This window comes from Pimephales promelas, chromosome 23, assembly GCF_988280905.1.
Source record: "Pimephales promelas chromosome 23, fPimPro1.hap1.1, whole genome shotgun sequence".
NCBI classification, from domain to species: domain Eukaryota; kingdom Metazoa; phylum Chordata; class Actinopteri; order Cypriniformes; family Leuciscidae; genus Pimephales; species Pimephales promelas.
In genome coordinates this window covers 14,647,388-14,666,698 of record NC_142791.1, presented here as the reverse complement: position 1 = coordinate 14,666,698, position 19,311 = coordinate 14,647,388, and the positions used below count along the sequence as shown (strand labels likewise).

At 39.8% G+C, this 19,311-nt stretch overlaps 1 protein-coding gene across 2 annotated transcripts in view; it reads left to right on the top strand.

The window, feature by feature from the left end:
• erbin (erbb2 interacting protein) overlaps positions 1-16,272 on the top strand; it is a 71,854-nt gene extending 55,582 nt beyond the window's left edge. Inside the window, exons 15-26 of one of the 2 annotated variants that reach the window (XM_039675623.2) lie at positions 502-623; positions 2,629-2,802; positions 2,923-3,099; positions 4,564-4,681; positions 4,821-5,004; positions 5,550-7,017; positions 8,777-8,875; positions 10,540-10,596; positions 12,224-12,397; positions 13,381-13,473; positions 13,597-13,671; positions 13,757-16,272. In XM_039675623.2, coding sequence (XP_039531557.1) covers positions 502-623; positions 2,629-2,802; positions 2,923-3,099; positions 4,564-4,681; positions 4,821-5,004; positions 5,550-7,017; positions 8,777-8,875; positions 10,540-10,596; positions 12,224-12,397; positions 13,381-13,473; positions 13,597-13,671; positions 13,757-13,864 — 2,849 coding nt within the window. In that variant the 3' untranslated portion in view covers positions 13,865-16,272. The remainder of the gene's footprint in view (positions 1-501; positions 624-2,628; positions 2,803-2,922; positions 3,100-4,563; positions 4,682-4,820; positions 5,005-5,549; positions 7,018-8,776; positions 8,876-10,539; positions 10,597-12,223; positions 12,398-13,380; positions 13,474-13,596; positions 13,672-13,756) is intronic. The other variant, XM_039675624.2, reaches the window with a different exon arrangement.
• The last annotated feature ends 3,039 nt before the right edge of the window (positions 16,273-19,311 follow it).

Here is a 19,311-nt window from a genome sequence, read left to right as displayed (position 1 = left end):
GGATTCCTGGGGAAAGAGATTAATGAGTCTTAACCTGTTTCCTAGCAACTCTACTCTAAACTCCTCAGAGCGCGAACACACTGGCTCTGACTGACGTTCTCCGGGGTCCGCTTCAGTTTGGAAGCGTGATTGAGCTTTAGAAACAGCCTGAAGTCTGAGCGCCTACACGACATAGTGCTCTCCTCAACCCAGATGTCTTGTTAAATGGGCACACAACACAAATGAGAGTTGATGTGTGTGAACCGAGTCCGTGCCGCCCACCAAGCTCAGGCTGTTTCATTCAGAATTTTGCTGTTTGTTAATCCACATAGCAGAGAGACACTGCATTAGTCAATTTTAATGATTTGGTCTTGCTGGATCAGGAATAACTGAACTGTCAGAGACAAACTGAATCAAAACAAACTCAGTACAGGATTTGCTTTGAGATTCTTAAGCTTTCCATCCTGCACTGATGGCATGTTTTGATTTTTTGTTAATGGTTTCTTGGCCTCTCTTTCACAGATGTGCCCAACTCGGACAGCGAGAGCTTTAACCCGTCTCTTTGGGAGGAGCAGCGCAAGCAGCGAGCGCAAGTGGCCTTCGAGTGTGACGAGGACAAGGATGAGCGAGAGACGCCCCCGCGGGTCAGTTCCCAGCGCCTGCTCTGTCCATCTTCTGTTCGCTTTGTGCATGTCTCGCCCTTCTCTCTCGCTTCATGTCACCCATCTAATCCCCTTGTTATTCTGTTGTGTTCTAACCAGGCACACTTAAATCACTTTTCTGCTTTCACAATGAGCTAATCGGAGCATGTTTGATGTTTAATATACAGCTATGTTGAGTGGGATTTTGGACCAGTGTGGGTGGAGCTACCTGGCACATTTTGATAAGGAAAGAAAAAGAAGACAATTGATTCTCAAAATGTACTGTGGCAACCTGCTTGCAGTCAGAACTGAAACTGAAGCCTAAATAGAATAAAATGTACAAAAGCACATACAAAGTACGAAGACTTAAACTATGAACTATTAACAGTTTACGTTTATAAAACATAAATATTTGGTGGAAAACTTCAATGAATATTAGAAATATTACCTTAGCAACTAAAATTAATATTTATTGAAAAACTAAAATAAATGTTTAAAAATAATATTAAAAATGAATAAGTACATAGTAAATTCAAAATATGAATTAAAATAATATAAAATAAATTACTATAAATATAGTAGTATATAAATAATTCTAAAAACTGATTCAGACCATTTTTATTAAATACATTTTTAATTTTATTTTTTTTATTTATTAAAGTGTCTTGCACTTACATGCCCAGCACAAATAGGCTTAAAAGACACTAATGACATAAAACAAACATAATACAAAAACAAGATGACCATCATACAAAGTACATAGGAGGATGACCATCATAAAAGATACTATACCATCATTTTCCCAATATAAACAAACAAAACAAAACAAGACCCCGTCAATTTAGGTCAGGATATAAATTCCTTTCCCTAAGTTTCCACGCCTTTTCTACATATCTAGCCAAACTATAGATTTCATTTTCAAAGAGCCAATTCAACATGTTGAATTCTCTCAAACACACCCATACCCAACGTACCCGAATTCTCTCAAACATGCCCAAACATACAACTGATTTATTGAGGAAAAAAAGTTAATATTATTAATTTAAAAAAATGCGCTAAATAACTAAATTACAAACATTAAAATGAAAAATCTTCTTTATATATACATTTTTGTTATAATGATGTGAGTTGATGTCAGTTGTTTTTTTATAACTACTATTTATTTTCACTACATTGATCTGGCCATAAAATAGCTCTAGATGCTGGAATGGCAATAGCAACAAACAAACAAATCTCTTCTTTTGTGTGCAGCAGAAGGAAGTCAGTCGTGCAGGTTTGAAACGACATGGGAATGAGTAAATGGTGACAGAATTGTCATTTTTGGTCTGATTATTTCTTGATGTTTTGGCAGCTTGAGGTAAAACGGTTTGAGTGGAACAGCCTCACCTGGTTTCGTCAGCATGTCACAGCCTGCGCTTCGCTGCATTGCAGTGGAAACTCATTAAAACTCTAACCCTGACATGACTCCTGTCCTGTCAGAAAGTGAAATGGAAGTCTTCACTGTCTCAGGGGCCCTAGAGCGTACAACGTCAACCTTATTTTTCCCTTCCACCCCTCATCTCGCTGATATTACACACTCGGTATCTGGTTCCCTCCCTCTCGCGCCCGGTCTTGCACCCCTGATGACTCAATATGCCTGTCTGGCTTATACTCTGTGCCAGGAACACATACAGGCTCCCAAGCTGTCTAACGTAGCTTCACTATCAGCTCTCAGAGCGCCAGTGTGACCCTGAAAGTGTTGTAAAAAGCTCACCAACACCTTCTCCAATTAAATGGAATCAGTGGTTTGGCCACGGGTTCAGCGACACCTGTAAGAACTGACCTGTGTTTTCTCTTACAATGTTGTAAACAAATGTTTAATATAAAGCATCATTATATATAATATGAAATTAAATTATTATATAATAAATCTGATTTTAGACCCCATCTAATCTTTTTTTTTACAGATCCTATGAAGTTCGCTCTGATAGATTCCTCGAGTAACTTAGCTGTGTCTTTGTCTTTACAGGAGGGCAATCTGAAGCGTTACCCAACACCGTACCCAGATGAACTGAAGAACATGGTGAAAACAGCTCAGTCCGTGGCTCACAGACTCAAAGAGGACGAGTCCAGTGACGAGGCAAGAAAAGAGACCAGGGCCAGTGAGAGGAACCATATCGGAGTGCAGGACGTTGGAGTGAAGGTTTGATTTTAAAACGCTACCAGTTGCATGTCCTACTGTGGGAGGGGTCCACGTAATTATTACATTGAAAATTAATCTTGGTGCCGATGTTGGAATAACCCTAAATTCCTTGTGTGTCAGGTGATTGAAAGCCCCTGCACCAATGGCAAAGCTGTTGAAATGGAGCCTAAAACAATGATGAACAGTCATCACAGTTACGAACCAATAGATTCAATAGACTACCACAGCGTTGAAAGGATCCCTCTCAAGACTTCAGACAACACGAGAGCCATGATGAACCATGATGACACCCTTGAGGTATTATATCGAAGTGTCAAAAATTGGAAATGTTATGAATATGGTTATTGAAGCAAATTATTATTCGTTTTTTTAAATCATTGACTCTTTCTTGTGTAGTTTCACACCTCTATGATGGTGAGTGAATCTGTACCAGGCTGTCAAACATTAAAAGTAGCATAAAAGTAGTTCATGTGACTCGTGCACTGAAAAACTGGCCATTCGAAAAGTTGCCATTCGATTTAAGTTAGCATTACAATCAGGTCATTCATATGTGTGTATATGGACTACTTTTATAATACATGTATAGCAGGCTTTTTTTCTTCTTCAAACTATATAAATCTAGTACTAAATCAAGGAGTTAATTATCGTTATTTTGAGAATAGATATTGACCAGGTTGTATATACGATATTTTAATAGAAAGTCTTTAAATCATATTATACAGAAAATATTTTAATGGACATTTTTAAAAAGGTTTCTCCTGGAATAATGTTAGAATTTTTATCATGCACTAAATTAAAAGATGGTGTGTATAGTATTGTTGTTATTGTTATATATGTACGTTTTTTGTATATTGCTTATTTTAATACAAAATTTAACTATTGTAAACAATGTATTGAAATGATATTGTAATCATAATAATTTTTAAAAAATTTAAATACTGTTGATTTTGACATGAATATAGCCATTGATGCTAATAAGGCTTTAAATAATAAATGTTTAAATATATGAATATATATAGTTTCCATACATGTTCATTATGTACTGTTAAAACTACTTAAGTCCTTTTGTGGTCCATGGAAGAAACTTACATGGATTTGATATGGCATTAGGATGAGGAAAAGGTGATTCATGACCTTTAAAATTTAAACAAATTGTAGTGATGGTAATATAGTAGATCAGCAAATGTGGCTTGTAAAGATAAAACTGCAAAATCTGTCTTATCACTGTATGCTACATGCACGTTCACACATTAGCCATGCTCATATATCCACGTGTCCTGCTGAGACCTTCACAACTTTCAAGAATCAGCTGAAGACGCACCTCTTCCACAAGCACTTAACTAACCCACACCTTTAAACCAATTCACACACATACACACACACACACACACACATTTCTCCTCTTCTCTAGCTTGTTTCTAAATCTGGTTGTCAAATAAACCTGGCAGTGTATACTGCGAATATTGTTGGCTCCTTGACGAATTGCTTTTGTTCCTCTTTTTTAAGTCGCTTTGGATAAAAGCGTCTGTTAAATCCATAAAGATAAATGTAAATTATTCTCTTACTATGAATGGGTGTAAAGTTCTTGTCAGGATACATTTGCTCATTGTATTATGTGAGATTTGTCAATAGATGCTCTATCATAGGGATCATTTAAACAAATGAATATGAAAATGGCGTCCGTTTATCACTGTAGAAGCAGGAAGAAAGTTGGAGTATAAATTTGAATTTAAGCATTTGGTGTGATGTGGTTGTGGTCAGGACTCAGAGGAGCTGTCATCAGAGGAGGAGGAAATGAAGATAGCCGAAATGAGACCTCCACTCATCGAAATCTCCATTAACCAGCCCAAAGTAGTGGCCCTCAGCAAGGACAAAAAAGGTAAAGATATACTTACTCTCGTCACTTTCATTAATATCAATTGATTCTCCCATTAACGTGGGTAATTGTTCCTCAAAATAAGGTGTGTAATTGAACTTACAAATGCATATGATGTTTTTTTTTTTATCTGGTGATGTAGATGATGGGAAGGATGCTGACTCTTTGCTGGATGAGACGGTGGCCAACAGTAACCAGAACAACAGCAACTGCTCTTCTCCGTCACGCATGTCTGATTCAGTGTCCTTGACCACAGACAGCAGTCAGGACAACTCCCTCTGCACCCCAGAGAGGGAGTCGAAGATGCCTCTCATCCCCAAGAACAGGTACGAACACACATTGAATACACCCCGAGTCAAAAACATGACAATGAACCTCAGCGTTTAACTAAATATTTCTCAATGGAAAATTACTACAATGTAATGCCCCGGCTTCTCAAGTCACCAGTTTTTTTGTTTTTTTTTTTACATATATGATCTGGTCACAGGTTTACATGAACTTTCCAAACAAAAAGATTCAACCCAAGTTTAAATCTGAGTTGTGTCATTAGTTCTTTTTTATTATTAACTAAAGTTGAAAAGGGGTCGAAACATTGTTTGTCATTAGAAAGATGTATTAAATGAAGGCAGAAATAAAAGTGTTGCATGCATAAACTTGCTTTGTCATTAGTTGAGGACTGTAAAAATGATATTCATTTATAAAAAGCTAGACTAGATCAATGTCAACCAAGTATCTGGGGAAAAGAATCACAATATGTGTTCCTACTTAGAAGGCAGCTGTCCATTTAGGTAGTAGACAGAAAGGCAGCTCACTAGGTTTGGGAACAGAGCTAGAGTCTTTCCCTAACTTGATTTGATTTCCTCAAACGCAGACAAGAGGATGAAAACCTCAACCAGCTGAAGCAGATGACTCCTTTACTCCAGAACTGCAACGGCTCTGAGACGTCCTTACAGACCATCCTGAAGAACCAGCAAAGCTACGAAAGCAAGTCAGACCAGATGGCCGACTACAGTCTCTCCATGGAGGAGAGGCTTGCCCTCATTGAAAAGGGCATCAAAAATGGTGTGACAGAGCAGTACAGCAAGTGGGATCAGATCAACATGAACGTGGCCAAACTCCCACCTGACAACATGGTGTCGTATGAGGACCTGGAAAGAACCAAGAGTCCCTCAGCCAAGGAGTCCATGTCAAGCTACAACAATGCCATGCTGTCACTCGAGAATCTTGAGAACGGCAATCGACTCCAGAAAACCCATTCTGGGGAGAGTTTCAATGGCCGAACGGATCAAATTCCCGCTAATTTGCGCTACGAGTCTACGAGGACCGCCTCGACAGGTGTAACGGCATTAAGTGATATGAGTCTTTCTCGCAGCACAGAGGAGCTGTCACCAGAGAGGAAATGTCCACCGGCCCCAGTGGTGAAATCTCAAAGCATCGCAAACATGGAGGCTGGAGGGATGAAGCTGTTCTCCTTCGAGGGAGAAATCCCCCCGTATGAAGTGGCATGTGCAACCAGAACATCTGTACCTGCCGCTCAAGGCCAGAGCATTGTCCGCTCCAAATCTGCATCCTTACTCAATGATCAAACTTTGCAGATTTACCCTGGATCCTCGGCGTCGTCCTCCGACTTGCTGTTGAGCTCCAAACCTCCGGTTAGCAGCGCCCGCTACCCAACGGGCCCCCCGCCCCAGTATAACGTCCAGTATGCCAGCAGCACAGTCCCCAAAGACAACCTGTGGAGCCAACGTACCCCCGTCCCCCCGGAACAGACCTACTTACCGCCACAGCACTCCCTTGCCAACACCAACTACTCAAACCGCAACAACGCCCCTCCTTACCCCCAGCCCCAACAGCGCGGCCCGCCCAAGACCCCGGACATGTGGGCCAAGGAAAGGATGCTGCCCTCTGTTGGCCAGCGAGGGACCTTGCAGAGGCAAGGCAGTGGATCCTCTGGCACCTCCATGTGCATGTCGGACCCACGTCGCATGCCAGGATTGGAAGGAGAGTACATGACGTATCGGGACATTCACACGGTGGGCCGTGGGCCCCTGCAGATGAGCCAGGCTCTCCACAGACCCTTGTCAGCCCGCACCTACAGCATCGACGGACCCAACGCTCCCCGGCCACAGAGCGCCCGGCCCCCACCGCACGAGCTTCCAGAGAGGACCATGTCCGTCAGCGACTTCAACTACCAGCATGGCAGCCCCAGTAAGAGGCCCAGCATGAGGGTGAAGTCCGAGCACTCGCTACTGGACGGGCCGGTTGGAGGTGGTGGCAGGGTCCCAGCCGACTGGAGGGATCAGGTCATGAGACACATCGAGGCCAAGAAGATGGAGAAGGTATGCTTGATACGAAAACTAATAGTGTATACAAAGGCAAGCATAGCTGTTGCTAATACTTAGAATTAACGGTTTGTTCAAAGCCAAAAGCTTCATCCATTACCAGTTATATTCCAGACATGAATGATACTTCAGATTGCACGTCTTGTTGAAGTGTGCTGCTACTTTTGTAATCGATTGGACTTGAAGGTTCTGTCTTGTGCAATTCCAGTCCCAGAGGACCACTGTCCTGCAGAGTTTAACTCTAACCCTAATCAAACATACCTGAACCAACTAATCAAGGTGTTTAGGTTTGCTAGAAAATAGCTAGTAGGTTGGAGCAGGGATTGCTAGCCCATTGTGTAGGCAATAACATAGCTATGTGCATCTGAAATTGCATAGGGTACCACATTTGATATGGAATGAACTTCACTGTCCTTCATAAATCCATAAACCCAGTGGCCTCATGAAATAGTAAAGTGTCACTTAGTAACACTATGAATTAATTCAAATTTATTTGTATAGCGCTTTTCACAATACACATTGTTTCAAAGCAGCTTTACAGAAAGTGCATTTCAGAAATGTACATAAAAAAACAGTTAGTTAACTTAATCATGTATTAATCTGAAGTCTCCGTTAGAGGCTGGATACAAGCTGGAGCTAACGAACGCTATTTACCTCAGGACTAACGTCCTGGGATAACTGCAGAAAAGTATGGGAAATAATTAGCAAAGCTGCTGTTTATAATATGACTGCATTCAATCTGATTCAACAGTGGTATAAAAGGTAAGCATTATGTGAATGCTTGGCTAAAGAGGTGCGTCTTTTAACTGGGACAGCGAGTCTGAGCCTCGAACAAAATCAGGAAGGCTATTCCAGAGTTTAGGAGCTAAATGTGAGAACGTCCTCCCTACTTTAGTGGACTTAGATATCCTAGGAATGACCAGAAGCCTCGAATTTACTGATCTTAAAGAATATAATGGATTGTAGGGCAATAGAATGTCCATTAAATACACACTTTAAGGCTTTATAGGTCAGATACGGAACTTAATAGGTAACCAGTGTAGAGATGAAAAAATTGGTGTTATATGATCATATTTTCTTGACCTAGAATTCTAGCAGCTGCATTTTGCACTAATTGTAGCTTGTTTGTTGAGGATGCAGGACAACCAGCTAATAAAGCATTACAGTAACCTAGTCTCGAGGTCATGAATGCCTGAACTATCTTTCTGTCAGAAATGGATAGCATGTTACGTAGCTTAGCAATGTTTTTAAGGTGGAAAAAGGTTGTTCTTGTAACATATGAAATATATTTTTTTGAAAGACAAGTTGCGGTCTAGTATAACACCCAGGTCTTTTACTGTAGTGGATAAAGTAACGGAAATCAATCTGTTTTTTCACCTAATTAGTTGCAAGTATTCATACTTAGACACATCGTTAGACCACCTTAGCAATCATATAGCAACACCCTGGCAGCATAGAAGCAAGTTTTGCAGGGCACGCTCAGTCTAGTTTCTGAACCTCAAGTCTGAATTTCCACGCTGCATCATTATTCAGCATTAACTGCGTGCATGTGCTATTTATATACATATGCTATATGTTTATTTTCTCTCATAAAAATGCTCATTACCCAGTATTTCTCTGCATGTTTGTGTATGGACATTAACACATTAACCAACTCTAACCCATGCATGTTTCAAAGTGTACTCATGGTCAATGCATGCTCACTGAAGTCCTCATTAATTGCATGTGTGTTTGTGTGCATGTGTCATGTCATCAGAGCTCTCTATCTCGGTCTTTGGCCACTCTCATTGGCAGTCAGAGCTCTCTGGCCTGTAGCGCTGTAGACCGGTGGCAGATCGGAGCTCATGGGCCCAGCGTAAGTACCGCCTCACTGTAACCTTACCCAAGGGGTCATTCTCTCCGCTTGCTGTGTGACTTTTTTTAGAGGCATTTATCACCTTGCAGTTTCTGTAAACACTTAACCTGAATGTTTCCCAACCACCTTGCTGAAGCATATGAAAACAAACACAGCTTTAAATTATCACCTTGTTAGTTGAGACAGGAAGACCTGAAATAAATGGGTCAGATAAGGGAGGCGTCTAGGAATAGGGTTTGGAAAGTCAGTTAAAAGGTTAAATTACCCAAAAATTGAGATTCTGTAATCATCATGTTGTTCCAAACCTGTATGACTAACTTTCTTCCATGAGTTACAAAAGAAGATTGCCCAATCTGCTCTTTTCCACACAATTCTGCGCATTTCTGGGGGGAAAAGCTGGCTTTTGAGTAGCCAACAAACGTCTCTAAGCCGCAAGCATTGATGAGAATGCCCCTTATGGAGCTTAAGACCCCCACCCCAAGTTCACCTTTCTCAGCTTATATCCAGCGTCGACTGGTTTGCACAATATGCTCAGTTTCTTTGGGTTGTCTAAGTAATACGAGATTAAGAACATTCCTAACCACTAAACCATATACACTAAAGTCCTGGAAACAAACACTCTTTATTTCTCTGTGTGCTTAAAAGCACAATCTGACCTCAAGAAAGCTCTGTTGTTTTGATCAGTTTAGCTGAAAGCCCCATAAAGTCGGTTTTAAAGAGCCCCTATCATAGGATTTGAAATGTTCCTATTTTTGTTTTGGGAGTTCCCAAAAACAGTTTAACGTGCATGCAAGGATTAAAACACTTTATTTGTCTTATAATATGCATTTATTTTTACCCGATTTGCTCAACGACTCCCAAATGATTCGTTCAACGATTCATTTTCCCAAACACCTCCTTTGAGTGACGTGAATCTGCAGCGATTGGTCAAATGACCCAGTCAGTTGTTATTGGTAAACCGTAGGCAGAGACTGTCGGCAACGGAACGCCCATAACCAGGATTATAGCTTGTCAAATGTTGAAAATTGTATATAGTGTTGTGTATATATACACTTTCCGCACTGTCGCTTACTCGCGTCTACGTCAAGAGCAAGCTTTCCCGGCGAAACTCACATTGCGGGGGCTTTTGAGGGGCAGTGCTTATTATATAGAGCGAAGTCATATTTGGCTAAGTCGTTTAGGAGGTAATTGCCATTTTTCAATGAATGTCTGGTGAATATCAAAAACAAAACTAACTTTACCCCGATTAGAAGCTGCGCGGAGTGTACACAACACAATATAACTATATTGTGCATGCTACAGAAAACATAACAGCAAACATTATTAATAATACTTACAGATAGTGATTCAGAGGAGGACGAACCTGATCCATATACACTGGATACTGAGCCCTGGATACTGTGACGCATAACAAGAGCTTAAGCAACACAGGCTTATGAATCAAATTTACTGGGAATTCCACATTCATGGGAAATGGCTGCAGTTCCCAGTCACTAGTGACATCCAGCCTAGTTCTTATTTAGCTGTATGTTTTAATACTATAGTCATTCACTGTAGTTAAAATTACTCAAAATACATCCCATGATGGTTAAACAAGCATCGTCAAATACAGTAAACCTTTTCTCGTTGCAAAGTTTGAGACATTTTGTGCTGTTTCTCTGTAGGACGATGTCTTCAGTCCTCATGGACAACCGGGCTACCATATCGACACTCTAAGAAAAGTAAGTGCTTTACACAATAAATTAATGACACAAAAAGTATTTGGACACTTGAATTGTATAAATGTTGCTTGCTTTATCAAATGCGATAACGTTCAGATATTTTGCTCTATGCGCTCATGAAGAACAATATGCAGTGATGTTCAGGAATATCATTTAAACTTCTCCTTATGACTGAATCCTATACGTCCTCATCTGTGGTTGTGTGTAATGTGCTAATGAACTGCATTGAGATATGGACCCAGTGGGCACGCCTGACTCCAGCAGTGATTAATTAGCTCTAATTAACAAGCACTGCTTTAAAGAAGCCTGACATGTTCGAAAGCTGATCTTTCTAGCTGTGGATGTTCTCACTAATGACTGCAATAAACACATGGAAGGATAAAATTATTATTAAAAATGATCTGAAGTTGAGATTTATATGTATGTAAAAGATGCGTGATTTAGTTGTAGAATTTCTGACCACCTGGAAAATATTTAGACCATTTAATTTGTTTTGTTTGTGCTTGGTGATTGACTTTTGGACATTGTGTGAAAGTGTCCTTGAAAACAAAGATGCAATTCGTTTTATTGTGATAGTCTTGGTCTCTCGGGAAATAAACCATTTAGTGAGGTGAATTGATTCGAATTAAAGGTCTAAAAGTGTGACGCTTCATCAGTCTACATGGATTTCTTGTTCTTCTAACCAGATTCATGGTTCATTGAAATGATTTCTGGGAACTTTCTGCCACCTGGTGTCTGGGAAATGCATCACATCATATAAGTAGGCATTTAGACAAACACTTAGCCCCCTAACTGTATTCACTTTATAGCCCTTAATCCTGTAATTGTGGACAAATGTGGGCACAGAGGACTCGGGTGTGATCCTAATTTTTATTTATTATAAATGTTATATCACTGTCTTCGATAGGTTTTTTTTTTTTTTTTTTTACTTCAAATAGTACCATATTTTCTATGTAAATTATGCGTTTTAAATGACAGTTTTTCCCATTCATTTCTATGGGTGCCCATTTTTGACCTAAAACAAGATTAAGGAGGTTTTTTTCACCCACTTAACATTGTAGAATTGAGTAAAAAAAAATGTGTGTGTTCCGGAGGCAAACTTAGCCAAGTCTTGTACCGCTCAGATCAAAGGAAGTATTTTTTTAAAAATTAATCAAAACTTAAAATTTTGCCCACATTTGTCCAGAATATGGTTTTAGGGTTAAAGGGCCATCCTTTGTTTTTTGTTTTTCTATAGAAAACGCCTAATAATTTCCTTAACTCGATTTTCAAGGGGGTTTTTTTGTTGTTTGTTTTTTATAAAAAAAAGTTATCACTGAATAGAGTTAGTGTGTTTTCACTGATTTCTGTCTAGTCAATGAAATTTCAAAAGAATTGTTAAGGTGGCCTGTTCCTCATCACAGAAATCTCAACATAGAAGATCATAAATCTTCTGTATCTCTGAAAGTAGCTTCTGTCTGGTCCTGTCCAGCCCCCAAAACCTGAGAGTTAAAAGCAAAGATCACTGCACTGACTTGTTTTAGCCTTGAGGAGAGAGATTGCCATTAGTTGACAGTGTGTAGTGATTTAACTGGCAGAAATACTATGTGCACCTTTTAATGGTTTGGTGTGTCCATTTGTCTCTCAGGTGCCTTTGATGAATGGCCAAATGTGTGCTCCTGTGAGACCTCCCATGAGCTGCGGTCAACCCCCGATGGCACGCCACCCCTCACGAGAGCAGCTCATCGACTACCTGATGCTCAAGGTGTCCCAGCAGCCCCCGGGTGCTCCACGGGTCCCACAAGAGACCCTGCAGCAGGAGGTGGGACCAGTCTCACAGAAATATCAATATGTGCCCTGCATTTGAAATGTTGACACAGCTATAGACCATCTGCCTAACACCGTGTCTCCACTGGACGCAGCAGTCGTGGCACCAGTGTAGACAGCATCACCGATTATAATGGGTTTATAGGCTCTGCTTACACCTGGTATTAAGATTAGTTTTGCTCGATTGGATCACAAGAGAGACATTCCCGTCAACTTCTGTCCTGATTTCTTCAAGGGGAGGGTCTGTGGGGTAAATGTAAGGGCTTTTTCAGATCTTTTAATTTAATGGACGAAATAAGCTTGTGCAATTTACACATGAACGCGACCAGAGACGACAGAAAAAACATGGAGAAGCAGCAGCTTTAGTGTCTGCTCTGACAGCTCAAGAACAGCCGGACACTGTGAGTGTGTGTTAGAAATCAGGAATACGTTTTTCATCTTCAAATCAAACTTGTGTCTCCAGCCAACGAAGTTTAACTCCCATCTGGCTAGAGCGCTTCCCATAATATTTATGCATTAGGTCAGCATGCGAAGAGTAAACGGTCTTTAGTGGCTCTTCAGACACATTCGACCCATTGGATGCCTACACTATGAAAGCAATCCGGTCGAATGCATTTCTAAAGTGCACAAACTCTACGTTTTAGACCCTTGTATTACAAGTGTATATTACACTTGTATTTAGCGTCGTCCACTTAGTCCACCAAAACACATCTTAATACCAGGTATAAACGGGCACTATTTGCTTTTGTCGCGTCCCGTCTCTCGCGTCTGGTGTAGACAGAGTGCCAATAGAAAATCAAAATGAACCGTCTATGCTTTTATAAACATTCTTGGTTTTATGGTCTATCATTAAAATTTAAAATGCTGATGTCACCTACACTGTGTGGGATATTGGATAATGCTAGCTAATAGCCAGACTGATATTTAGGCATCAGTGTGATGTGAACTCAAGCGTTGTGGTTTGTCTTGCGTTCTCAGCTCCATGTGAAGATCGAGAAGAACCCTGAGCTGGGTTTCAGTATATCAGGAGGAGTGGGTGGCCGCGGGAATCCCTTCCACCCAGACGACTACGTCAGTATTTCTCTTTCTCTTGCCTTTTCTTTAGAAATAGGTGTGCACATCCATTTCTGGAGCTTTGATTTCAATGTATGATTCCAATGAATTATGAACTCTTAAATCATAAATGACCAACAGGGGATCTTCGTGACGAGGGTTCAGTCGGAGGGACCGGCTTCAAAACTCCTTCAACCGGGGGACAAGATCATCCAGGTAATTTCTACTACCTACTTTTCACATATTTTGTCTTATCCATACCTTAGTAATTCACTAACGTCAATTAACATCCACTTTGCAGGCAAACGGATACAGCTTTGTTAACATCGATCACGGACACGCCGTTTCCCTCCTGAAGACGTTCCCCAGCACCGTCGACTTGATCATCGTTCGAGAGATGGCCGCATAACTGACGAAACTGAATGTGCACTGTCTTATTTTTGTACCGAGAGGAGCCAGTGCTGTAGGTAGTTAATCTGAGCTGATGTAAACGGGACAAGCTTTGACCATCGGTGGATAGGGGCGAAACCACTGCATCAGGTGGAAGAGTCTGGGAGCATGCGCCTTCACTGTGGGAAAGCCTGTTGGTGCAGTCCAACTGATATGAAACCCTGTGCTTTTTGTAAAGATAGTTTTTGTTTTTCTTTTTATAAGACATCACCTGGATTGAGTTCTTATGGGACATGAGCTGACCGCTTGAGGGCAGGGCTCTCGATCAAATCTCACTCGTTTGTTTTTTATCATTTTAAAGATTTTAAAACCACTTTTATGACCTGTGTGAGATTAAGTTGGAAGACAATGCTACGTGCTAACTGTGGTAATGAATGTAGAACTGGGCTGAGCTAAACTGAACTGGATGTGAAATCTGTTGGCCTCGTGGTCAGATTACCCGTGTGAAGAAAACTTGCTTCATCCACCTCAATGCTAGAAACTCTTCTCAGCTTTCTCCTTCTGGAAGTCTCCTCCAGTGAAACAAGAGTTTCTTCCTGCAAACTTCCACCGGACAGAAGTGGAAGCCCGGATGCCGCCTGGAAGGATGTGTTGAAATGCTCCCTGCACGTGAAACATGGACAGGAACGCGATGAAGTACTTCCATAAGGATTTCGAAAGAGAGCAGCCTTGCTAATAGACAGAAACAGAAAGTGGTTTAAGTACCTTAACCAAAGCATATTGGGACTCTGTGGCTGGGCGGCATGAAACTGCTGGCACGTGAACTTCTTTCCTCTGACTTCTACAACACAGCCACCCGATTCCAATGCCACCGAAGTCATCCGAAGCATTCGCGCTCAAACATTTATTTTTTTCCTTAGTTCAATTTGGAGTTCGTCAAAAACGTTTTTTATTCTGTGAAGAAGATTGTAGATGTGATATTTTATTCTCTTACGAAAACATTCTAACGTTTGACTAGTTGCAGTCGTGGACGTTTGCTATGGGGGGCTTCGAGAAAACGACATGTCAAGTGCCATAGACCCTGAACTGTCACAAAATGCGTTCGACCCAGAGCAATACTCGTACAGATCCACGCCGCATATTCAGTGGCCTTATTAGGCTGGCGTATGGCACAGTGGGCGTAAGAGCAATAGAAAGTCGTTTATTCCATTCGCAAGATGCAGTCAGTTGCGTTTTTATATAAATAAAGAACCCATTTAGTATTCCTCGATTGATACCGCGTTTTATATTGTAAATCTTTTAAAAACGAATACATAGGAAATGGCGTTTCAGATTTTTTTGTAAAAAATCGAATAAAAAATGTTCGTAAAGTCTGAACAGTGTGCGAATGGATGTCTCGTCACATTAGCGATTGCACTGCTGTTTCCAAACACCCCATGAAGATTATCATTGCATTGTATGTGGATACATCAAAATCTTCAATAGCAAAGAGATTCGAAAAGCTACGTTAATCGTAATGTTTGTATTTGTAGTTGCATTGAAAGGCCATGATTTTTTTTTTTTGCCCTGCCTGCATCGGAGGAGAACGACCCACTGTCGATTGTAGTACTGCGTGAATTATTTGCATGAAATTCCTCATTTTGATCGTTCTTCGCTGTATTCTTCAGTAGACTGGAGCGCTAATTGAATCCAAGTAATCAAATTAACATACTGATAATGTGACAAATCCACAATTTGATGTGAAAGAGCACGTTGCCCTTTTTACAGAAACTCGATTGATTCGCTATAATAGCGATAATTTTAATTTAGCATGTTAAGCTTTGGGTCAAAATTGCCTATGGATTGTAAATTAATTTGCTACATTTGATTACTTTTTTGGAGTAAAAAATTATTAATCGTACAGTTTAAAGAACATCGTTAGTCGATAAAACTGCGCCCCTCATCTTTGCTGTGAATGTTTCACTCGACACATTGTTTTGTGGACACTGTTACTTCTGTTTTGTCACGAATCAGCCTAGCGTAGATCACTCGACTGTCACTTTTTTTTATTTTGTCTGCGAAGACATTGTAAAAACGTAATAACGAACAGTGACTAAGAAAAAACTGTTGTTCTTTTTACTGTCCCACTTTTAATTTTATTTATTTAGTCCACTTTACTTTGACTTTAGAGATTACTAATCAACATGTAAATACTTTTTTAAAAGGTTTATGATTTGTTCTTGGCATTAGTGATTACGTTTTTTAAAACCAGCAATAACTTGCATCACAGAAGCAGCCCTTTTAATGTATAGCTACGTCAAAGGTTTCTCCGCAAGCAGCTACTGTTAAGATGATTGGTATGCATTTATTCAACATTCCAGATTTTGTAAATAAATTTACTTTCCATGGTGTCCTGTGGAAAGAATAAATCAACTAATGCTCTTTCAAGGTGTATGTTTGTTGTCTTTTTTTTTGTTCTGTTATGCTGTTGACCAGGCACGTGCGGGGGGGGGGGGGGGGGGGGGGGTTGTATTTAAAGGCACTTTTGTGGATGCCTGCCCCATCTAACTAGTAGTAAAATGAATGAATAATAATTTAGCCCTAAATAAAATGACCCACATGATGACCTTTCACCTGATTCCTCACGCTGCACGCGCATTTTATAATTTCGCGCGGCTACGCGCAATCGCACATTCCCAGAGGATATCTTCAAGTCTTGCGGCTGCTGGTAAGTGGTGTTCTATTCTCAGCGAAGTGATTTTGATGTTTGTTTACTTATTATTATTATTTTACTAGAACGACGTGAAGAGAGCATGCAGAGATATGTTGTTTGTATTGCTGTGTGTAGGCTGTAGAAGTAACGTTAGCTTGCTGTTTGAGGGAGAAAAGTTTCACGGGCGTGGAGGGGTGTTATTTGACTAAAAACTATTTTTTTTATTTTAAACTATTATTATTATTATTACAGTATTTATTAAAAAAATATTTTCACATAAAAATGATTATCACAACTCTGGTAAGTTATCACATAGTCTTACCAGTTAGTATCTTATGTTTTGTGTGCAGAAGCCTCTGTGAACATCTGCCCTAGTAACGTTACTATTATATACTATTATTGTATTATATACTTTAGCAGCCTGGGTAGAATCTGTAGCTTTAGCAGGTCAGTGAACTAGTGAGCCAGTTCCAAACACTGTCAGCAATCTTTACATCTTGACATGGTCACATAAAAATGGTTTATTCAGCTAATACCCTATATTTCTGTTTATTTTAATGTCTACAGTCTCAGATCAACTCCAGCAGTATCAGCAGCAGCAGTAACAACATCAACAGCAAAGGCAGCAAACTCACTTAAGGACTTAAGTAAGAATTTACCAGAACAGGCATCACATTAATGTTAAAAATCTTGTAAAGTATTAATTGCTGTTTCTGTTTGCTTTGTTTTTTATTTTCATTGTATAAAATGTAACTCTTGTATTTTTGTAAATCAGTTTTTGCCATGAAAATAGCCACAGATGCTGATATGCCATTAAATAAAACTATACTGTACTTCACGAAACATGGGCCACGTTGATTTTGTCCTACACAGTTCACTATAACAGCTGTTCTTTATTATTCTGTATAACAGAGAAGAAAAAGCCATCAGGTTGGAACAACTTAAGATGCTTCAGTTTCTAATCCCAGAGTTATATATAGAGCACATCAATTATTTTTTTTAATTTTAAACTTTAAATTTGTCTTTTCTGTTCTGGTTCTTTTTCAAAACTGCATCATGCATTTGCTGCTGTATCGATGCAGAATCATCTGTATTGATATATTACTGTATTGATATTTTGAGCACAGCCCTATAAAGCCTTGTTTCCATGTGCCCCATTTTATACTTTGAGCACCTGCCCCTACAGAGGTCTCTGCACGGCCCTGCTGTTGACTTATGCTTTAAGACAAACCATGCGTAAGTTCATATTAAAAACACCACATAGACATAAACAACATTAAAAACCTTTTTCACCTCAGGGGGATTTAAAATTATTGTGTGTGTTTTGCAGAATTTAGAAAGTCAAAAATGATTGGAAGGTGACAGAATTTTTTTTTCAGAAAGATGATCTCATTGAATCCGGTCATTTTGGGCCAAAGTATGAATGCATTATCGGGTGTGATGTTTACCTCACCACTATATTATTCATTAACAATAAAATGGCATGTTTTACAATATTTAAGTCCATAATCTCATTCTTTAATCAAAGATGATAGGTGTTAACAAAGACTGTAAATGAGACCTATCTTTGTTAACACCTATCATCTTTGATGTGAAGTAAAATTAGAAGACTAAAGTAATATTGATCATATTACTTTAGTCTTATAATTATCAGGTATTATCAGCTTTTATCAGGTATAACTCAGTACATTGTTTACTGAAAATGCATCAACGATGCTGCACTTCAAGAAAATGCAATCGCCGTCAAACGTAAGGATATAATCAATCCTTCACCACCTTTATTAGCTTCATTCCTTTTCTTTGAAATCACTCAAAGAAGCGACGCCGTTCTTCCACGTGGAGTGCGAGTTGGTCTCGTATCATATTCCAGCTCTATATAACCCGGGGCAAAATACGAGAGTGCTTTCACAACAGACCCAGGGTTGAAGACATCCAGTTTCATTGTTTTCCTGTTGACAAAATTTCAAGCCAACTGGTTCTCATCTTATCATTATTTTAGTATACAATGTACTGTATACATTAAGGTTTACATATAGGTTTTATATACATTTCTACACATTTTCACATACATAAAGCTTGTTTTTTAAGAAGAAAAGTTTTTGAACGTGTCTATAGGAAACTCACTATGTTTTGAGGCAGCCGGTATTTGTGTGTCCCAGTATCTTCATCTTGCGTCTGCTTGGCCATGATGGAGACGTGTTGTGATTGGATCAACGTGTCCTCCAGAGCGAGCTCGGCTCTGGCTGTTCTGCGGGTCAGCAGATCACAGTGCGCTGACATCTGATACAAGCTTGTGTAAAAATAACCTTCTCCAATGGACCACATAAAGCCTCTGCTTAAAATGTGTTAAAAATGTTTTGGATCTCGATAGTCCGACCTTTTGATACGCCCTTAACTTTTGAACACATTTTACTAAAAACATAATGTTGCATCCAGTGCCAAGTAGCCTAATATGAATGACAGTGATGACTAATATATGCAAACTGGCGTTTGGGTTAAAATTGTGGCAAAATGTATTACCTGTACTATCACAGTAACGTTACTCCATTTTTGAAATCATTTGAAAAACAGTGTTTGTCTCAAACCATCAAACCCCCACAAACTGTAAGGAACAACAAACACCAGTATTTGACAATGATGACAGGGCAGTGCAACCCCTGGCCACTGCACTGGAGCTATTGCTTCAGAGCAGAAGGTTGTTTTTGTACAGTAAACTTGTTGTGACTGGCGCATTTGGCCCCGCCCCATGGAGGTGTCAGTCACAGTGACGTCAC